This window comes from Hylobates moloch, unplaced genomic scaffold (genome assembly GCF_009828535.3).
Source record: "Hylobates moloch isolate HMO894 unplaced genomic scaffold, HMol_V3 SCAFFOLD_5, whole genome shotgun sequence".
Classification (NCBI taxonomy): Eukaryota; Metazoa; Chordata; class Mammalia; order Primates; family Hylobatidae; genus Hylobates; species Hylobates moloch.
The window spans coordinates 105,472,996-105,495,020 of NW_026652280.1; the positions used below are offsets into that span (position 1 = coordinate 105,472,996).

The following is a 22,025-nucleotide window of genomic DNA, read 5'->3' on the forward strand; positions in this document are numbered from 1 at the left end:
AGACACAGAGTCTGCTGGCACCTTGAACTTGGATTTCCCAGCCTCCAGAACTGTGAGAAATAAATTTCTGTTGTTTGTAAGCTACTTGGTTTAAGGTATTTTAACAGCTTGAATAGAAGAAATTTGAAAGACAAGAAGTACTGACAAGAATGTGGAGTAACTATACTCTTGTTGCTGGTGAGGAGGTAAAATAGCACAACCGTTTTGGACAACTGTTTGGCAGTTTATAATAAAGTTAAATTTAGACCTACTCCATGACCTAGCAACTCCACTTCCAGGTGTAAACTGAAGAAAAATGAGTGCATATGTCTACAAAAAGAATTGTACTAGAATATAGCAGCTTTGTTCATGAGAGCCAGAATTGGAAATAACCCAGTCATCCACACAGAAATAACAGTCATCAATAACACCAAAATAATATACTCAAAACATGGATGCATCTCAAAAACATGCTGCATGAAATTAGAAGTCAGACACAAAAAAGTATATTCATTTATGTGAATTTCAGAAACAGTCAACATTCATCTGTGAAGATAGAAATCAGAATGGTTTGTCTAAGTGAAAGGAAGGTGGATGGGAATCTAAAGGAGGTTATTCACCTTTCTGGGCGGCTGGAAATTTTCTATAACTTGATCTAGGTGATGGTTCCGTTTCTATGCCCTTAAGATTTGTGCATGTTACTCTATGTGAATTATACTTCAATAATGTACTATTAGCGCTCCCATTCCCGTGCCAAATAATTAGGTGGGGGAGGTGGAGGATGGCATCCAGTTTAGGTTCTATTATATTTATTGGGTTTTATATGATCAGATTTTATGTAAAATACCCTGTTGAATGAGAACTCATACAAAGCTCATTGTCATTGCATCTAAAAAGGCCTTATTGACCTTTGAAATATCTCATCCAGAAAAATGGTTATTACCACACCATTATGTCAGTTGAAGCTACAGACAAGGCTCCTGAAGAGTCAAGGCTTTACCTTTTGAGATGGTTCCTGCACATGCTCAGACACACGGTCCCTTCTAAATTTCTCCAAAGATTCTGCCCTAGGTTAGTGCGCTGTGGGGATTTCCTTCTCTTGTCCTGACTGCGTCACAGGGAGACACAGTAAACCCTGCTCTCTGACCACAGCTACTGGGTGCAGTTGGTAAGGGGATTTAAAAAGTGAAACTGTAACACATACCAAATCTTACCAAGAAGGAAGCCAGATGCTACTGTGGCTCCAATTCCAGCCAAGGTTGCTTTGGCCACAACGAAGAGTACTAACTATTTTTTTTTTTTTTTTTTTTTTGAGACAGAGTCTCGCTCTGTCGCCCAGGCTGGAGTGCAGTGGCGCGATCTCGGCTCACTGCAAGCTCCGCATCCCGGGTTCACGCCATTCTCCTGCCTCAGCCTCTCCGAGTAGCTGGGACTACAGGCGCCCGCCACCACGCCCGGCTAATTTTTTGTATTTTTAGTAGAGACGGGGTTTCACTGTGGTCTCGATCTCCTGACCTCGTGATCCGCCCGCCTCGGCCTCCCAAAGTGCTGGGATTACAAGCGTGAGCCACCGCGCCCGGCCAACAGATTTCTCTTAAAGGCCATGGAAAGTTTAATTTTTTTTTTTCCAATTTGCCACCTTATGCCTTTTTTTTTTTCTTTTTTGATGGAGTCCCAGGCTGAGTTCAGTGGTGCGAACTTGGCTCACTGCAGCCTCTGCTTCCTGGGTTCAAGTGATTCTCCTGCCTCAGCTTCCCGAGTAGCTGGCATTACAGGCACCCACCACCATGCCCAGCTAATTTTTGTATTTTAGTGGAGACGAAGTTTCACCATGTTGGCCAGGCTGGTTTCAAACTCCTGACCTCAAGTGATCCACCCACCTTGGCCTCCCAAAGTGCTGGGATTACAGGTGTGAGCCACCACACCTGGACTACTCTATGCCTGTTAAGTGGAACTTTTAGGCCATTTACATTCAAGGTTAATATTCATGTGTGAGGTGTTATTTCTGTCATAGTGTTAAGCTAGTTGCTTTGTAGACCCAATTATGTATTGCTTTATAGGGTGTATGAGCTTTGTAATTACATGTGCTTTTATGGTAGCAAGTACCATCCATGTTTAGAACTCCTTTGAACATTTATTATAGAGCCTATCTGGTGTTAATGAATTCCCTTAGCATTTCTCTGTCTGGGAAAAACTATTTCTCCTTCATTTATGAAGCTTAAATTGGCAGAGTATGAAACTTTGAGAGGCAGTTTTTTTTTTCTTTTAGGTGGCTAAAAATAGGCCCCAGTCTCTTCTGACTTGTAAGATTTCCGTTGAGAAGTTTGCTAGTCTGATGGGATTTCCTTTATAGATAATTTGGCCCTTTTCTTCAGCTGCCTTTAAGATTTTTTCTTTCACATTTATCTTGGGAAGTCTGATGACTGTATGCTTTGCAATTGTTATCTTGTATAGTATCTTGCAGAAGTTGTCTGAATTTCTTGTATCTGAATATCAATCTCTCTAGAAAGATTAGGAAAATTCTTTCCTGAATTATTCCTTCAAATATGTTTTCCAGGTTGCTTACTTTTTCTTCTTCCCTCTCAGGAATGCCAATAAGTCATAGGTTTGATTGCTTTACATAACCCCATAATTCTCAAAAGCTTTGTTCATTTTTAAAAATTCATTTTTCTTTATTTTTGTCTGACTAGGTGAATTTGAAAGACCAACCTTCAAGCTCTGAAATTCATTCTTCTGCTTCTCTAGTCTATTGTTAAAGCTTTCAATGTATTCTGAAATTGCTTTAGTGAATTTTTCAATTATAGAAGTTCTATTTGTATTTTTCTTAATATAGGTTTCTTGTCTTTCATATTCTGTATTGTTCTTCTGGTTTCTTTGCATTGGACTTCAACTTTTTCTTGGATCTCGTTGAGTTCCCTTGCAATCCGTATTTGGAATTCTTATCTGTCATTTCTGACATTTCAGTCTGGCTAGGATCCATTGCTAGAAACTAGTGCGATCCTTTGGAAGTGTATAAATACTCTGGGTACACTGGAGTTCTTGCACTGATTCTTTCTCATCCGAGGAAGCTGTTGCTTCTTATTTTTGAATTTGGTATTGTTTGGATGAGGATTTTTAATTTTTTTATTCTTTTTTTCCCTTGATGGTATGACTGTGGTGTATGTTGTGTATGATTGTTTGGCTTCATTTCTGGGTGCTTTCAGGGGGCCCTAGCTTTGTATGTGTTTCTTGGTTGTGGATAGCTTCTGAGCAGTAGCTTTCTCAGATGCTGCTTGTTGTGGTGATATATTGGAAGCAAAAGCTAACACACTAACCCTTGCTGGGGGCTGAGGGTACGGAATTCTCAGGAAGCTTGTCTCATGGACTAGCACTAAGCCCTTTGGTAGCAGGTTTTTTTTTATTCAGAGGCCCAGTTTAGGATGCAGTCCAGTAGATGGTGCTTAAGAGTCAGGGCTGCTAGGTAGGCTGGTGTCCAGTGGAAAAACCTGCCCCGACAGGATGGTGGGAAAGAGATCATGTCGGGGTGTGCTGAGGTCTCAAGGGAAGGGGCAGAGGTGCACTAGCTCCTCCTCCTGAGTAGGCAAGAATGTGATCTGCTTCCCTATCATGCCCCTGTCACAGAGCTCACAACCTTCATTTTGTAAAGACTTTGTCCTTTGGTTCCTGGCTGTGGTGCAGCTGAAGTCTGTGGATATGCCACTCTGACAGCTACCACTAAAATGGGGTTTAGGGCAGAGCCTCTTCCCCGAGTCCAGGGCAGGCAACTCCATGGTCTGTCCTCCATTGCCAGGGCACTGCAGCTGTGTATCGGGACAGAGAATTGGGCCCGTCCTTCCTGAAAGCCCAAGCAGCACAGGCTCACTTTCAGCCTGGGTGGTGCCACCATGAATAACGTGAATAATGTTCTCTCCTGGTGCACACTCACTGGGTCCTGGAGAAAAGAACCACTGCTATGTCTGCAGCCATATACGGGGTAGGGGAGAGATGATCCCTGCTTTTCCTGCTTTTCCACGCCCGTTCCTGGGTGTCAATGCTGCCCCCTTCTGCGATTGGTGCCATGCCAGTGTTTTCTTTGTCCCTAGGAGGGCTTTGGGACAGTGAGCAAACAACTGTTCTGATAAACGCAATTTAACCCGCGACCCTTGGCTCGCTCAGGTCGTGGGGTTCAAATTATATATTGAAGCCTTAACCCCCAATGTGAAGGTATTTTGGAGGTAGGGCCTTTGGGAGGTAATCAGGTTTAGATGAGGTCATGACCATGGGACCTCATGGGAAAAGCTGCCTTTGCGCTTTTCCTTTGGATCTGCCCTTCTTCTGGGTTTGTTCTCTCGAGCTAGGGGAAGGACTGGGTCCCCTCTCTTTGGCTCCTCTTGCCTTATGAGAAACCTCACACTCCTTCATTTTCCAGAGAAGCTTCAGAGTGCTTTGCTGGGTTTGCTGGAACTCGGCAGGGCGCAAGTATGTGGGGATGCGCGCTGTGAGTCTGTGCTTCCTCCGCTGTGACGGCTCTTTCCGCTCCTGTAGGAAAAGGCAATGCCCCTTTTGTCTATGTGGGACTCCAAAGGGTCCAGACGCGACAGAAAGGCGGCGAATCCTCTCTGAGTGGGCAGGGGAGGAGATAGAATATGGGAATGGGGCGGTAGAGGGGTGGGATTTCATGAAATTTCCTGATTTAAGGCGATCATGAAGTAGGCCTCTTTGGGAGCTTGGCCCTCCAGTCGCTGGTAAGGGTAACATCCCACCAGTCTCTGGTGAGGTCCAGTCGCGTTCCCCGACTGCATTTAGAGCCAAAAGCAGAACGAGGCTGGCGCTGCGGCCTGGCGTCCAGTGACCCAGCAATCTGCATATTCCCCAGGGTGGAAGCACTTGGACTTCAGGTGTGAAGGCAATGCGGTCACCACTGCAGTAAGAAAAGCAATTAGAGAAAATGGCACCTTCTTCTCCAAACTTTTTTTGAGACACTCTCGCTCTGTCTTCCAGGCTGGAGTGCAGTGGTGCGATCTCGGATTTGAAAACTGTAATAGAAATGGCTGATCTAAGATTTTCATGATTATATTTTGCCTTTTACATTTCATGTGTGGTTTCCGTAGTGTAGTGGTTATCACGTTCGCCTCACACGCGAAAGGTCCCCGGTTCGAAACCGGGCGGAGACATAGGTGTTTTTATTTTTGTTAGCCCTTAAATTTAGTGAGTTTACTCGAGGTTGGAAAACGGAAAAGTAGTTGAACCTGTGACTACATTTTAGATCTCATCAATCTATACAGATTGTCGACCAGGCTACAATTTCCACTGGTCTGCCAGGAAGAGGACGTCACAGCAGGCCTGCTTAATATTAACTTTGGTTCCAGCAATTCCTTAAGGTTCTCTTCATTCTCTTCTATCGCCTGAATTTTCACAGGCAGACGCTGAAAGTGGATGACATCTTAGCGCATTTCCTAAGGGTCCCGCTTGGCTTCGCTTTACTCTGATACAGTTGCAGATCTGGCTGATTTGCGAGACAACAAAAACAAAATGTTTTTTAAAAAGGTTCTAAATCTGCATCTGATACTCATACAGTCAATATTCCGAAATCACACGAATTATGTATATACATTTGCATGCATACCCCTTCCCCCAAATAATCCTCAGAAAACCGGTAAGTGTCCAAACTACTCTCCGGAGCCTTAGGTAGTCAACAATTTAATAAATACAATTCCTAATGTGTGGTGTACAGATCCTGTATTGCCCACCCTTCTCTATTGCTTTGTCCCCTCGCGCCCTCTATTTTGCCTAAATGGGTTCCAGGCCATAGCCACCGGCTCTCGCTTTGCCTTCTGGCCTCTCGGCAGTGCGCGTCAGCACCATTGCACCAGATGACGCTGCTGAGAACAGCTAAGTGGCCGGCACTAGTGCAGCTGGAGGCCAAGGCCCAGAATCCTCAGGAATCTGCACTTTACGCAGGCGAAAAGCCCAAGGGCTCTCCCCACAGCTTCCCAACATCCCTCTACAGATTTTTTAAATATTAGACTTATTAACCTGTAGAGGTGGAGGGAATCAAAGAAATCACAGGGTATCTCTGAGGGAAAAAGGAGAGCACCAGCAGTAAATCACTTAAGAGTATTGCACCAGCAAGCCAAGGATAGGAGAATGGAATGGAAACTGACATAGATGGCTGCAGGGGATGGTACTGAGGTGGATGTGAACCACTACTTACTATTAATAGATTGAGCCAAGCACACTAATGGGGGCATAACCAAAATACTTAATAGGGCACGCTTTTACCCACCGTGTGTTTTACAGTATAGTTGCTAAAGGATGTATTACCCTACTAGTTTTAGAAGCTTCTGGAGCCAAGGAGCCAGAGCATGACAGCATAAAAATCCTGTCAATTGAAGCCTTGGGCTCTACACTGCTAAGCCTGGCCCAGAGGCTGGATTGCAAATGCAGGTGCTAGTGTAATGGAATGGATGTATGTGTTCCCTTCAAATTATATATTGAAGCCTTAACCCCCATTGTGAAGGTATTTTGGAGGTAGGGCCTTTGGAAGGTAATCAGGTTTAGATGAGGTCATGACCATGGGATCTCCATCATGAGATCAGTGTCATTATAAGAAACAGAAGAAATACCAGAGTGCTCTCTTTCTCTCCACCATGCGAGGACAGAGGGAGAATGTAGCAGTCTGCAAGCCAGGGAGAGAGCCCTCACCAAGGAACTGAATCAGCTGGCAGTTTGATCTTGGACTTCTCAGCCTCTCAAACTGTGAGAAAGAAATTCCTCGTGTTTAAGCCACCCAGTCTGTGGTATTTTGTTGTGGAAGCCTGAGTTAAGACAGCTGGTTCACTGGGGAATCCACTGGCGTGAACCTGTGAAAAATTTGTGACATGTCAAGTAGTTTGCTGCTCCTGGATTTGAGTATTGGCAAGAGCTGTTAGAATGATGAGCATAGAGGGAAGAAGGGTACAGAGAATATGGTATTAATCATTGTACTGAAGAAATAAAGGGACATTATATGGTTCTAGGCTGAAGTTATGTGCAGATTTAAGCTGTGGGAGGGTCACTCAGCATACAGTGTGGCAAGTGAGTGGTGCATACTACACTGGCTGTAGGGAGTCCAGTTTTTTGTTGTTGTTGTTTGTTTGTTTGTTTTTTTGAGGCAGAGTCTTGCTTTTTCGCCCAGGCTGGAGTGCAATTGTGTGGTCTTGGCTCATTGCAACCTCTGCCTTCCGAGTTCAAGTGATTCTCCTGCTTCAGCCTCCCGAGTAGCTGGGACTACAGACGGATGCCACCATGCCTGGCTAATTTTTTTTTTTTTTTTTTGTAGTTTTAGTAGAGACGGGGTTTCACCATGTTAGTCAGGATGGTCTCAATCTCCTGACCTCGTGATCCACCTGCCTTGGCCTCCCAAAGTGCTGGCGTTACAGGCTTGAGCCACCGCACCTGGCCAGGAGTCCAGTTTTTTGTCTGCTTATGTTAATGGATGCAAGAGCTGATAGATGGAAAAGTGTGGTAATAAAGTGGCAGTGAGCTTGTGGAGTATCCAATAAACTTCAACGCTATTTTTTTGAATTGAACTGAAATTGTTGTGTTGTGAAAATGAGAGAGTTTATCCAAAGAAAGATCTGGCTTGGCAGATAGGATGGATGGTGGTGAGGATAAGTGTGCTAGGCAGGGCTAGAAACAGGTTTTAGTGATCGTTGAAACGCCCAGGACAGTGCACTACTCTTTGGGAGATGCTGTGCTTGAGTCTGATCATTGGGTTTTGAGGTAGAGGGTGGTACATATTGCTGACAGGGAACTCACTGGTCTGTTGAGTTTTAGCATCTGTGACTCCGAGATGCATATGAGGCCTTTGTAAATTTAGAAGTTGAGAGTAGAAAGTACAGGTTTGTATTTTAGAAGGAGATTTGGGAATAAATGTAGCTCTGGTTGATATAGATAATATGTTAAGGTTTGTTGGCCAGAGCTGATGTGTGTCTTGGGTGTTGGGCAAAGAACAGAGAACAGTCAAAGCTCTGTGAGGTCAATGTGAAGGGTGATTTCCTTGTTGGGCTCAAGTTTATGACCCAGCCTGGACCTAGCTTGGCTTCTCAGCTAGAGAAGAAGCATGATTCCATGTCACAGCTTCTGTCTTTGAAAAAGTCATAATGACTCCCAGACCCAACATGTGGGGCAAACTCTCTGAATTTTTCTCTTCAGTTTAATCTCTCCAGGGAAAATTGAGGAAAGAAATCTCTCTACTATTTGAACTTCATCAAAAGACTAATATGTTAATATTTTGACCATCAATATTTCCTTAAACTAGTCTACTCCTTACATAGCTAATACATCAAAGCATATTAACTTAGGAAATTGGGTTCTCCCTAACAATGAAATATTGACTGCAGGCATTATTAATCTTTTTATATCACATTTCCTTTAAATGCTTTATACATCTTCAAGCAGACAAATAACAGTATTATAATGATTACAAGACCGATCATTACTGTTTCGCCAAAAAAAACCAGCGACAAAAGACTAACTCAGTGGACCAACCTTTGTTTCTTCATTATCTCTACCTTGATTCTGTCCTTTTATTTCCTCTTTCCTCTAATTCTAATTCTGCTTCTGCTTCTTATTTCCTCCCTGGATTAGAACTTTACTTACCTAAACTACCAGTTAGGCTACCTTCTCAGAACCACTAAGGCAGGAGTTTGAGGTTGACAATTGAAGATTTAGGATTAGAAAAAAGAAACATGAATGAATTTGTGACGTTTTATTATAGGGGTTTGTAATGCAGGTAGAAAAACCTTTTTCAGAGTCAAGAGTTTGATCCGACAAATGAGCTATTTTGATATTTATAACTTTGTTTAGTAAAAGTTTCCTATAAAAACATTTGGTTTGGATGTCTTTGTTAGCTTTGGGTCGACACTTGAAAGGCCGCTTGGAAGTTTCTGTCTTTCTGGATACTCTTTTCAGTAATCCTCCAGGCAGTTGCCATGGGAAGGCATTGGTGGTTCAGTGGTAGAATTCTCGCCTCCCACGCGGGAGACCCGGGTTCAATTCCTGGCCAATGCAAGATGTTCTGTTTTGCTCTTCACTGTGGCTCTTTACCCTTCTGCCCTGCAGAATTACACTGCATAACCTAATAGTGCATTTAAGGGCTTGGCCAGCACAAGGTAAACTGACAGCAACGCTGACCAAAGCAGCAGTAAAAGACATTCAGGAAACTAACCCGGGACCCATGCAGTTGTTGGACTCAACAAACTGCTAAGCAAAGTGGCAAGCACGTAGTGTTTCTGGTGAGTCACTGCGGTTTTGATATTGGTACCTGTTACTTTCATCTATTCTCTGGGCGGATCCCTGCAAACCTAAGAACCATCAGGTTCCTAATTCGTGTGCTGGACCTTAGGCTTACCGCTGAGCCACCATGGAGAGGATCAAGAAATGAAGCTCCTGGAAGGAGAGAAGCTGCGGGCGGGGCAGTCACCTCGGAGGTCCAAGAGGCCTCAGCGGCCCAAAGAAAGGGGAGGTGTGTGCGGAAGAATCTGCATGGAGATGAGGGGAGCAGGAGAAACTGGTCCTTGCGCAGAGTGGTCCTTGTGCAGAGGAGGCCAGTGGACCCTCGGGGCTGTACCCCAGACACCGTGAACCGAATTTGCTAACATCTTCAGCCACCATGGCCTCCGCGTGTTTTGTGGGCCCATCGGTGTTCCGCGAGGGATTTCGTGTGTCTGGCAATGTGTGTCAACAGGTGTTGGCCTGAAAATTGGCCGGGCACGGTGGCTCATGTCTGTAATCCCAGCACTTTGTGAGGCCGAGGCAGATGGATCGCTTGAGGTCAAGAGTTCAAGACCAGCCTGGCTAACATGGAGAAATCTCGTCTCTACTAAAAATACAAAAATTAGCCGAATGTGGTGGCGTGCACCTGCTATTCCAGCTACTTGAGAGGCTGAGGCAGGAGAATCGCTTGAACCCGGGAGGCGGAGGCTGCAGTGAGCCAAGATCACGCTACTGCACTCCGACCTGGGCAACAGAGCAACTCCGTCAAAAAAAAAAAAAAAAGAAAAAGGAGCGAAAGAAGGGAGAGGTGTCGATGGGACAATGAGACTTCCTAGGAGGCTTGTTGTAGAGGCAATGGCTGGGTCCTGAGAGATGAGATGTTTTTTAAATTATGTAGCGGAATGGGGAGAGAGTAACGGAGAAGGGCATGAAAGAGAGAAAAGCACGAAAATCTGCAGACGTTCAAGAATAAAGCATAGAAAATAGTATGAGTGTTTTTACATAAAAAAATAAGAAGTACAATGGTTGTCAGCAGGCTTTTTGGTCGGTAGTGGTCAATACTTGTAGTTGTGTTTGCCGCAAACTCGGTTCTAATCTGAGTCACAGTAGTGTTTTCTATCCTGCTATTGTAGTAGCTACAAGACCTGTCGTTTGCTTTGCCTTTAATCCTAGCAGGCTCCAGAGAGCAGAGTAAACCGCTGGCCCGGAAGGGCGCCAGCTTCTGGAGTTCAGCCCACAGTGCATAAACGAGGGGGCGGCCTGGCCAAAAGGAAAACTTGGACATGTTCTTTGTCTCACAATTGAGCAGAAAAAATTCCCGTAGGTGAAGATGCCGCCTCTCAAGGGCCCTTTGTCTGTAGTTTTCACTGATGAAATAATATGGTTATAGTCTCATCTGGTAGAGAAAACGGCTGTATCAGTGGGATTTTTTTAAAACACAAAATGAGAACAAGCTTTTAATGAGTTTACAATAAAATCTAAACTAGTTGTCATGGTCTACACAGGCTTGCCTCCATTCCCCATCCGCTAATTTTTATGAGAACAGTAAATTATTACTATTATTATTATTTTTGAGATATAGTCTTGTTCCGTCACCCAGGCTGACAAGTCTTTTTGTGCACTTGAGATGCATGGAAGTACTTCAATTGCTGGGTCATGACCTGAGTATAAGTTTAACATTAGTATAAATTGCCAGTCTTCTAGAATGTTTTCTCACCAGCAATGACAGTTGAAGTGGCACTAAATTCTTGTCAGCATTTGGTGTACTAACTTTTTAAAATGTAGCTATGCTCTCAGACCAAGCTGGCCAACATGGTGAAACCCCGTCTCTACTAAAAATACAAAAATTAGCTCCCTCCCCTCCCCTCCCCTCCCCTCTGTGGCCCAGGCTGCAATCTACTCGGCTCGCTGCTGCCCCGCGCCGCGGGCTGCCTGGGATTGCCTGCGCGCGCCACCACCGCTGCCGGCTTTTTCTCCTTTGGCTGGAGGCGCGGTTTCGCCATGTTGGCCACGCTGCTCTCCAGCTCCTGACCCCGAGTGCACTGCCCGCCTCGGCCTCCCGAGATGCTGGGTCTGCAGACGGAGTCTCGCTCACTTGGTGCTCGGTGTTGCCCAGGCTGGAGTGCGGTGGCGTGGTCTTGGCTCGCTGCAGCCTCCGCCTCCCAGCCGCCTGCCTTGGCCTCCCAGGGTGCTGGGATTGCAGCCCCTGCCCGGCCGCCGCCCCGTCTGGGAGGTGGGGAGCGTCTCTGCTCGGCCGCCCCTCTGCCCGGCCGCCCCGTCTGGGAAGTGAGGAGCGCCTCTGCCCGGCCACCCATCGTCTGGGAAGTGAGGAGCGCCTCTGCCCGGCCGCCCTGTCTGGGAAGTGAGGAGCGCCTCTGCCCGGCCACCCATCGTCTGGGAAGTGAGGAGCGCCTCTGCCCGGCCGCTCCGTCCGGGAAGAAGTGAGGAGCATCTCTGCCCGGCCGCCCCGTCTGGGAAGTGAGGAGCCCCTCTGCCCGGCCACCCATCGTCTGGGAAGTGAGGAGCGCCTCTGCCCGGCCACCCATCGTCTGGGAAGTGAGGAGCGCCTCTGCCTGGCCGCCCCGTCTGGGAAGAAATGAGGAGCACCTCTGCCCGGCCGCCCTGTCTGGGAAGAAGTGAGGAGCACCTCTGCCCGGCCGCCCTGTCTGGGAAGTGAGGAGCGCCTCTGCCTGACCCCCCGTCTGGGAGGTCTACCACGGAGGCCAGAAGCAATGTGGGGGCTGGACTTGGTGGCTCACGCCTGTGGTCCCAGCACTCTGGGGGGCCGAGGCGGGTTGATCACTTCAGGCTAGGAGTTCGAGACCAGCCTGGCCAACATGGCGAAACATATGAAAAATACAACAGAAAAACCAACCAACCAACCCAGTGTCAACAAAACAGGTCTACCCTGGAGTCATGCTCTAATTTTTTCTATTTTCCTCCCTTTCTGATCCTTTATCCCACTTTCTTTTTCTTCCTCTTCCTTCTCCTTCTTCTTTGTCAAATAGAGGATTGAGTTATTATCACTGATCCATATAAAGTGCCTCTCTCATTTATTTTCTTTAATTCCCACTCCCCATTTCTATTCCCTGTCTTCCCATGTGCAACCTTCCTAATATGTTTGATACGCATCTTTTTGTTTGTATGTATTTTTAGAAAATGTTTATTGTTTTGTGTGCAAAAAAAAATCAATAATAAAAAAAAAAATTAGCCAGGCATGGTGGCATGCATCTGTAGTCCCAGCTACTCAGGAGGGGGAGGTTGCAGTGACTCAAGATCACACTAATCGCACCATTGCACTCCAGCTCGGGTGACAGAGAGAGACCCTGTCTCGGAAAAAAAAAAACAAAAACGAAAAAGTAGCCACACACTGGTGAGTGGTTAGTGGTATCTCAGTGTGGAATTAATTTGTACTTGCCTAACGAGCAATACTATGAAGATATTTTCTTATGGCTTCCAGCATATAAGAAATTCTCCTTTGCAAAGGCCTATTCGAATATTTTGCCCGATTTTATTTGGCTTAGCTCTATATTACTGATTTATGAAAGTTCTCTTATATATTCAGGAATTGAGTCATTTTTCAAATAAATATATTGCAAACGACTTTTCCCAGTCAGGGACTTGACTGACAACTGAAAGCTGTCAACTGAAAAATCACACAATTTATAAATTTAGAAAGGAGATTTTATTTTTTTATAAAGGGTTACAGCCTACAAGCTGGCCATTCTGACAGACTGGTAGGCATACCCTCCTGCTGAAACCCCAAAAGTAGGTTTCCAGGGAACGGTGGGGGGAACAGGGATTTATGTTGATCTGGTTGGCCACATATACATATTCCACAGGGAATAGGGGGAGCTCTGAATATTTGTGAAGGGATCCTGCTGCATGCATGCTGAGTAAACATGCCTGTTACATGCAACCTATGTTCACTTTGGGGTGGAGACAACATTTAAATACATTATAATTATGCCCTATGCTTCAAAATGTGAAGCAGGGACACAAAGGCAATCAGGTGCGTAGCCTCTGTAAACTGACCAGAAGCAGTCCACAGCCAGCGGTCTCTTATCAAGAGAAAGTTACTGAAATCAGTCTCTTGTCCAATCAAAGCGGTAGTTATGGCTTGTGTAGGGAGGGCTCAGTCAGTTTATGGTAATAGGTGAGCTGCAAGTGCTTCAGCATTGCTTATCTCAAGGCCAGTGCTTGTTTAGCTAGAGAGAAAAAGGAAGAAGAAAAAAACTGGCAATTAGAACGTAGTGCCTACTGCCACACACATAACACCAAATCCTGCACTCCAAGCTTCTCCTTCTCCACCCTGGACTCCCAACCTCCAGTTAGACAATCCACATCTTCCGACACCTGCTTCAGGCTCCATCAGGCCACTGTGCCTCCCATAGCAACCAGGCCAGGGGGAATCTTGATTCCTATTACACTTCTGAGGAAGGTGGTTAGGAGGTGTGGAGGATGTGGGTGGGAGGGGGTGAGGTTGAGGGCAGAAGTGCACTGTGGTCTTCTGTCTTCTACCTCATTGGCCCAGGTGCTGCTCTCCCTCTGGTTGTCTGCTTTCAGCCCTGCGTGGGAAATCAGGTCTGCGCCCTGATCTTCCTGACTCTCATTTTGTGAGGAACCTGAACTGATGAGCCATCGCTCTTGTCCCACACATTCTGTCCAAAAGGTGCCCTCCTCTCTACTTGCTTGGGGGCCTGCCCACTGAGCTCTGGCACTCAGGCTGGGATGCCGCCCAGTACAGAGGCTCTGCAGCCCTGCAGGGGTCTGACTGTTCCACACCAGCAGGATACAGGCCACAGGGCATGCTGTGGTGGAAAAGCATTCAGAGGTGTGGGCTGAAGGCCTCTCTTTCCACAGTCGCTTTGAAGACCCCATGGAAGTAGGCACCCCTTTGAGGAACAAGGTGGCCCAAGGCCTGGCATCACATGCAGGCTCTTGGGTCCCAGTGGGTCCTCTCTGTGCCTGGTATAGCCGACTGCTTCACACATCTTACCCAGTTTCCTCTCCTCCACCACCCAAGCTCCTCCTCGACCCCCTTGCTCAGCTGTCCTTAGGACAGCAAGATCCCCAGCCCTTGGAAAAGCCCCATCTCCAGTGCTTGGGGAGGGAGTTGGGTTCAGGTCTTCTAACCACAGAAGAACAGAGAACCTGAGGCAGGAGGGAATCCCTTCCCTTGCTGGGTCTCTTGGCACAGCCCATCCAGGGGTCTGGGTCGGGGTCCAGGTATCCTCTACCCTCCTTGAGGACCTGAGTTTTCAGGTCCCCGGGGTTGGTCAATGTAGAGTCTTTCCCACTGTTCATCTGGGAACTGTAGGAATATCCCATGGGGCCCTCTCTTACTCATTAGAGACACCCAGAAAATACTCCTGCAGAAACTGGGTACAATGTACCAGACCACAATAAATCTAATTACAGGGTGTGGAGGTCAGATACATTTTGTGACTATTCTCTCTGTCTGTGGCTTGCTTGCCTTTTCACTTTCTTAGTAGTATCTTTTGATGAGAAGGTATGGCTAATGTTGATGAAGTCTAATTTATCATGTCTTTCTTTTATATATATTTTTTCAGTGTCCTACTTGTTGGTAGGCTAATCTTTGCCTACCAACAAGTCACAGAGTATCCTTGAAATGCATTATATCTTTAACTTTTAAGTTTTGGTGTATAATGCACCTCAAATTACTTTTGTATGTAGTGTGAGGGAGAATAACATTGCTGGTCTCCCACACCTCCATATGAAAGTCCACTAATTGAAATGATTTATTTTCTTTTATTGAACTGCTTTCATTGAAAACTCATTTATTGACTGTATAGCTGTGGATCAGTTTCAGGTCTCTTAACTCAGTCTGTTTACCTATTTGTCCCTCCTGATGCCTTGTCTATAATAGCTTATAGTAAGCCTTAAAGTCAGATAGTACAAGTCCTTGTTCTTTTTCAAACGTTGCAATAAATTTTGAAATAGGTAATAACTCATAAAATCATCACACACATCAGGATATGCTGTCACTTCATCCCTTTCTGATATGGTTTGGCTGTGCCCTCACCCAAATCTCAACTTGAATTGTATCTCCCAGAATTCCCATGTGTTGTGGGAGGGACCTAGGAGGAGGTAATTGAATCATGGGGGTGGATCTTTCCTGTGCTATTCTCCTGAGAGTGAGTAAGTCTCACTATCTGATGGGTTTATCAGGAGTTTCTGCTTTTGCTTCTTCCTCATTTTCTCTTGCCCCTGCCATGTAAGAAGTGCCTTTTGCCTCCCACCATGATTCTGAGGCCTCCCTAGCCATGTGGAAATGTAAGTCCAATTAAACCTCTTTGTCTTCCCAGACTCTGGTATGTTTTTGTCAGCAGCGTGAAAACGGACAAATACACTGTCATTTCAGAGTGGGACACATGCTCTCACTCACTATGCTTGTTGCTGACTTGTGACCGAAGATACTCTATTGTACCCTCTGGGGACAATATATCTCCAGTTGTCTGCTGGGAGGATGAACATACAAAAAATCCATAACGCTCAGCACAGAGTCTGGATTTAGTCCCATTAGTCTGAATGGACTAATGCCCCTATAAAAAGGACCCCAGGGAGCTCTCTCGCCTTCTCTCTGCCCCCTGAGGATACAATGAGAAGGTGGCAGTCTACAACCAGAAAAAAGTCCCTCATCATAATCCTACCATGTTGGCACCTTGATCTTGGACTTCCAACCTCCAGAACTGTGAGAAATAAATTTCTGTTGTGAATTAGCCACCCAGTTTATGGTACATAGTTATAGAAGCCCGAACTAAGACAGAGATGGAATCCCATGGAGGGTCTCTGATTTGCTGAGCTGGTCATCAGGTGGGATGTTGCAAGTTAGAAACAGGAAGGGCTGACATTTTGTGCATATGAAAGAAGATAGTGGACAGGCCCATTGTCGTTGGCTTTGTCCGCCTTTGCAAACTGGAGACGGAAGCTGGATTCACCTTCGCCAGCCACGGGAGGACCGGGAGGACCTCCAGAGGAGGTTAGGTCGACTTCATGGTAACTTTAGATCCTGAAACCTCACAGGATTTTTCTTGTCTTCCCTTTGATCTCTCTTCCGCCTACTCAACAGGACAGGACTCGCAGCCTTTCTTTCCCGTCAGAAAGGGATCCCTTCCGGACAGGACCGAAGTGAGCAGATGGTTTCCCCTAAGTGTCCTTCCTGGCCTGGGCGTCTCGGGAGCTCAGGCTGACCTGAGACCTAACTGCTGGTGAGTGGGACCTGGAAGAGCGCGCGCACCGGGGTGGAGGTTGGGCGCCGGGGGTCCAGAACCGCAGTCAAATCCTCTTCTTCCCCGCGCACCGCGCACCTGCCCACGGGGATGCCGAAGGAAGTGGCCCATAAAGCTTCTCTGCAACCGAAAGAAGCCTGAAGCTCCCGGAGGGGCGAGAGGAGCCTCGTTGAGCGAGCCCGGCCCTCTGCCCGGCTGGCCCTGGTCAACAGGCTCGGAAGAGGCCGATTTGGAGGACAGAACGGAAGAAAACACCTAAAGGTTTCGAATCTCATGATGTGGAGATGTTAAAGCCTAAATCCTAAGGTCCGACTGTGAGGGGGAGCGAGGGTGTCTCGAGCTGGATCCACCCTTGAGCCTTCACCTGGAGAGTCCTCTGCACAAGTTCAGAGAGCAGGACTACGCGCAGCAATGGTTCTCAACAGGGGGCAACTTCGCCCTCACATGCCTCTCCCAACCCCGCTGGGACACTAGGCCGCGGCTGGGGGAAGGGAGGGAGAATGTTAATCCCCTGGCATGTTTCTAGTCAGCGGAGGCGACGGATGCTGCTAAATACCTTGCAATCCACCGCAGGAGGGCCCCTACCCCACCCCGAAGTAGCCATTCCACGGAAGTGGAGAAACTCGCGTGTAGATCAATGCCCACGCACTTGGCCGACGGGAAATCACGAATTGGTGACCAATTGGATCTTGGATCTGAGGAAAAAACTCCAGCGTCAGAGGGAACTCTCGAAGTTTTGCCCAGAGCAAATGGAAGGGTGGCGTTGCCATCGCCTAAAATGGGAAAATGGCAAGTGTCACAGGTTGCAGGGGAAGGTCGGAGACCAGTTGAGTGCCCAGGAGCCTTCCTGGAAAGAGTTTCCCATCCAGCCCTTCTCGGTTTCCGCATCCGTGTGATTCCTTATGATGCTGAGGGTGCCGGGGTCTGGGTCCTTTATGATGCAGAGGGTGCCCCCGTCTCACCCCGGGCGCCTCCCCGCTCCCACCTCCTCCTGGCAACCTGGCGCGCGGCTCCGGACCTGGCGACCCGCGACCATCTTGTCAGTTGCTGCTGCCTCGCAAAGGTGCATCTCTAGGCCAGTGGTGAGCTGCGGCCGGGTGGCTGCAACTTGCTCCAGGACCCAGGACTCGTGGCCTTGGTGTCCCTCGCGAAGCCCTCGGTGTGTCTCCTGCAGGCTCTTTTTTTGAAGAAAGCAGGGAGGTAACGACCTTGTGAGACTACTCCGGGAGCAAAGAGCGACCCTCACAAGGCCCAAGTCCTCCCAGAGCACAGGAAACTGTCGCTACAGACCGAAGAAGGGAGAGAAAGCGTTCTTCCCTATCTTCCTGGTGGTCTAGTGGCTGGGATTCGGCGCTCGAAGAGCCGCGGCCCGGGTTCGATTCCCGGTCACGGAACTGTTTTGCACTGGCCGCCCTCCCGCAGAAATCTTCCTTTACTACGCTGTCTGCCGGCCTGCTCCAAGGGCCAGATGTAGAATAGCCTCCACAGCGAGGGGCAAACTCGGGCGAAGGAGGGCAAGTCGTGGTGGGCCACCTCTCACGTTTACCTCCGTGTCTGTCAACCGCAGAAACGGCTTTAGAGAGCGACTGAGCGTCTCGCTCAGGTGTACACAGCCGTGCAGAGAGGCCAGTCCCCGTGGAGCAGCACCTAATAAGCCCACCTTCTTTGCCGTCGGCGCCCCAGAGGCGCCTATCGGGCTGAGCTGCGAATAACTAAGAGAGAGGCCAAGCCAAGTCATGGCGTTTGTGCGTGCCCTGGACATGGGCACCGGTCAGTCAGCGGAGCCTCCTCACCTCCGTTCGCAGCTAAAGTGCTGATTAGGCCTTCGGAAGAGGCGACCGGAGGCGATGCCCGCGAAGTTGGGAAGGGGGTGAGCGGCGGGTGAGGTCCGCAAGGGCGGTCCCGTTTGCTGATTGAGCGGTAGAGGGAGGCGATGTTCGCTGACCCAACAAAGACAGCAGGTGGAGTAGGTACAAATGGAAAACTGTTGCCGGTGCCCTAAGCAGAATGCAGGTGTAAAAATCAGAACTAGGACGCCGAAGCGATGGTACAATGTCAAATTCCACAATGTCTACACTCTACCAAGCACTTGCGCACGCTCCCCCTTTTCCATTCAGTATTTCCAAGAGGGGTTCGGAAGAATCCCGCGTCCACTGTAAGCTCAGGGGAGAGCGGGAGCCAGGGAGGTGAAGTGCACAGACTGGGCAGAGACAGCGGGCAGAACCGCGGGGGTGAGAGAGCGCGGTGGTTGCGGGGCGGGAGCCGCTGCTGAAAGGCGGCCTGGGTTGTGGTGTGGGGTGACTGTCGGTGGAATCTTTGGCAGAGAGTGGTTTGGAAGAATGGCGAGGGGGGGCAGTGGGTAGGGTGGTGACCCTGAGCTTCCGGCCAGGGCGAGGACGCTGTGCTGTCCCTGCAGGGCATGCGCTTATTCCCGCTTACCTGGCAGGAAAGAGACCGTGGTCACGAAGGGGGTTCTCCCAGATTGAAGCTTCTTCATCGCACTCTAGGGCTACTGATCTCTGTGATTTCTTCAATGTAGGAAACGGTGTTTGTGCTAGAAGAGGGCTGCGCTCTTTACCTAACATAACGGGGTTCAAAACTGACATCGCCTCACGCCTACCCGAAAACGTTTACGTGGCTTCTTTGTCTCTTTTTTTTTTCTGTCCCAAAGTCGCCTCATCCTCACACCCCCTCATTTTTTTCTTCCACACTCGAGAGTGTCTCTCCGTCTCATTAAAAGCTCCACCAAATATTTGAAATATCTCAACCAGAGAGACTGCAATGAATACATTATTTCATTCGTGGAAGCTACAGACCAGCTAGGTTGAGAGTTGCTTGATATTTCCTGCTAAACGGTGAGGCATAGAGCACTTCGAAGGTTTCTCTTTGGGCCGTTGTTTGTGTACTATTGGGTTTCCTGGTAAACCCTGCTTTCTGGCTTTCTGGCTGCAGATAAAGGACGCAGCTGGTGCAGGAATTAAAAGCAAACCAAAAGACACGTGGGTTCGTCCCAGTAGGTCCAAGATAGAGTCTGACTGTACCAGGATTCGGATTAGAACAGAAGTTGCTGCAGGCACAAGGCAGGATACTAACCACTATAGAATCCCAATGCGCCCCACACCTACTGCCCGTCGTTTTGCTTCCCCACCCCTCTTTTATTTATTTATGCATTTTTTTTGAGAGACAGAATTTCGGTTTGTCGCCCAGGCTGGAGGGCAGTGGCATGATCTCGGCTCACTGCTACCTCTGCCTCTCAGGTTCAAGCGATTCTCCTGCCTCAGCCTCCCAAGTAGCTGGGACTACAAGCGTGAGCCACCACACCCAGCTAATTTTTGTATTTTTAGTAGAGGCGGGATTTCACCATGTTGGCCCGGCTGGTCTCGAACTCCTGACTTCAAGTGAGTGATCCACCCACCTCGGACTCCCAAAGTGCTGGGATTACAGGCGTGAGCCACTGGGCCCGGTCCCCCGATTTTTTTTTAAATGTAAACACATTTATGCGATTTTTACTTCTTTATTCTTGGGCAGCTACAGGTTCTTGTGATTTTCCCTCACGTCTTCTCCTCGCCGTTCTGATACGCGTCCCATCTTCTCTGCATCCAGCCGGTGCCCTCTGCACCGGCATCCTGGGCTGTCCCATTGTCTCGTCCTGGTCTCCCCTGCTTCTTCTCCCTCCTTCTTTTCAGGTTTTCCCTTTTGACTCCCCTGCTTCTTTCCCGCTCCCGCCCCACCAACCCCATCTACTGAAGCCGAGTTGAGTGACGGGAGAGCAAGCGGAGCAGATGATTGCCTGAAGGCGGCGCAAAAAAACAGAAAGAGCTACCATGAGAGCCGTCGGGGCGTTCAGCTTCCCTTGGGCCCTACTAGGCTCAGGCTGGGGTCGCAGATCCAGGCATTTCCAGAGGCACTGGCTTCTGAATCACGCGAGGGTCAACGCAGGGTGAAGGCCATTCGGCCGCCCTTCTGGTTTCAGAGTCAGGCAATGCACGCGTTTCTAACGTGCAACAACACGATTAGTCGACTCAGCCTCTCTGGTTTTCCGAAGCTTTGTAGTCTGCACACTTGTCCTGCAGAAAGCGAATGGCAACCCCTAGTTTAGTGATTGCTTAATCTATGTTGAGATGAAAGCGACAAACTGAGGCTATCTCCGTGGCGCAATCGGTTAGCGCGTTGGCCTGTTAACTGGAAAGTTGGTGGTTCTGAGCCTACCTAGGGATTTGCTTTTAAATGTTGGTAGTTGTGGTCAGGCGGTTAGAGCCTACCGAGGGATGTGCTTTTAAATGTTGGTAGTTGTGTTCAGGCGCGGTGGCTCACGCCTATTAATCCCAACACTTTGAGAGGCCGAAGTAGGGGAAGCCTTGCCTGAGCTCAGTTCAAGACCAGTGAGAATCCCATCTCATTAAAAAAACAACCAAAAAACAAATTGCAGTTGTTTCTCCTCAGGCCTATCATTGTATTTAAAAAGTGAGAGATTGCTCCCTTGTCTTGTGCATCCTATGAGGACACAAAGCAAAAGGTCCCCCTCCGAGCCTCCTATAAAATAAGATCCCTCCAGAACAAACTAGGTTGTATTTATGGGAACCCGAAAGTATATGAAGAAAGAAACTTCAAAAATTCTGCCTTGCTTTCCACAAAAATTAACTCATCACAGTCTGCCTTCAAGTGGTATCATACTTCTTCACATTACTCCTCTCCCTGCCTTTATGCTACTGTCATGCATTTTACTTTACACGTGTTATAAACCTTACAATCCATCTTTATTACTTTTGTTTAAAGAGTCAGATGTGTTTTTGTTTGTTTGTTTGTTTTGTTGTTGTTTTTAAGATGAGTCTCGCTCTATCAGATAAGCTGGAGTGCAGTGGCACAATCTTGGCTCACTGCAACCTCTGCTTCCCGGGTTCAGGCGATTCTCCTGACTCAGACTCCTGAGTAGCAGAGATTACAGGCGTGGGCCACCACACCGGACTAATTTTTGTATTTTTAGTAGAGAGAGGGGTTCACCATATTGGCCAAGCTGGTCTCAAACACCTGACCTCAAGTGATCTGCCTGCCTCAGCTTCCCAAAGTGCTGGGATTACAGGCGTGAGCCAGCACACCCAGCTAAACAGTTAGATGTTAAAATTATATATTTGCCTATGTAGATGTCATTTCTAGTGTTTTTTTTTTTGTTTTTTGTTTTTTTTTTTTTTTTGTACAACCAGATTTTCATCCGATGTCAGTTTCATTCTGCCTGGAGGACTCCTTTAACTTTTTTTTTTGTAGTGATGGCTGGTGGTAGTGAATTTTCAGCTTTTGTAGAATTTCACATTGACTTTTCCCCTCAGTGTGATTTTGTTTTTTTTTTTTTTATGTGGAGTCTTGCTCTGTCGCCCAGGCTGGAGTGCAGTGGAACGATCTTGGCTCACTGCAAGTTCCGCCTCCCAGGTTCACGCCATTCTCCTGCCTCAGGCTCCCGATTAGCTGGGACTACAGGTGCCCACCACCACATCCAGCTAATTTATATATATATATATATATTTTTTTTTTTTAGTAAAGACGGGGTCTCACTGTTTTAGC

General features: G+C 47.7%; 1 protein-coding gene, 2 non-coding genes and 1 pseudogene across 3 annotated transcripts; 3 read left to right on the top strand and 1 right to left on the bottom strand.

The window, feature by feature from the left end:
• Positions 1 to 5,059: 5,059 nt before the first annotated feature.
• TRNAV-CAC (transfer RNA valine (anticodon CAC)) lies at positions 5,060 to 5,132 on the top strand. Its single transcript has one exon. It is a non-coding gene; the product is annotated as a tRNA-Val (tRNA).
• Positions 5,133 to 8,941: 3,809 nt separating this feature from the next.
• TRNAG-CCC (transfer RNA glycine (anticodon CCC)) lies at positions 8,942 to 9,012 on the top strand. The gene has a single exon. It is a non-coding gene; the product is annotated as a tRNA-Gly (tRNA).
• A 4,575-nt stretch (positions 9,013 to 13,587) lies between these two features.
• LOC116469509 (protein FAM231D) lies at positions 13,588 to 14,097 on the bottom strand. The gene has a single exon (XM_032154842.2). The coding sequence runs from the start codon at positions 14,095 to 14,097 to the stop codon at positions 13,588 to 13,590; it is 510 nt and encodes a 169-aa protein (XP_032010733.1).
• A 2,914-nt stretch (positions 14,098 to 17,011) lies between these two features.
• Positions 17,012 to 19,287, top strand: LOC131383575 (uncharacterized; annotated as a pseudogene).
• Positions 19,288 to 22,025: the final 2,738 nt, after the last annotated feature.

Bases quoted from the DNA above. Each gene is read 5' to 3' on its own strand.
- LOC116469509 (XM_032154842.2), bottom strand. From the start codon at position 14,097: ATGGGGTCTTCAAAGCGACTGTGGAAAGAGAGGCCTTCAGCCCACACC.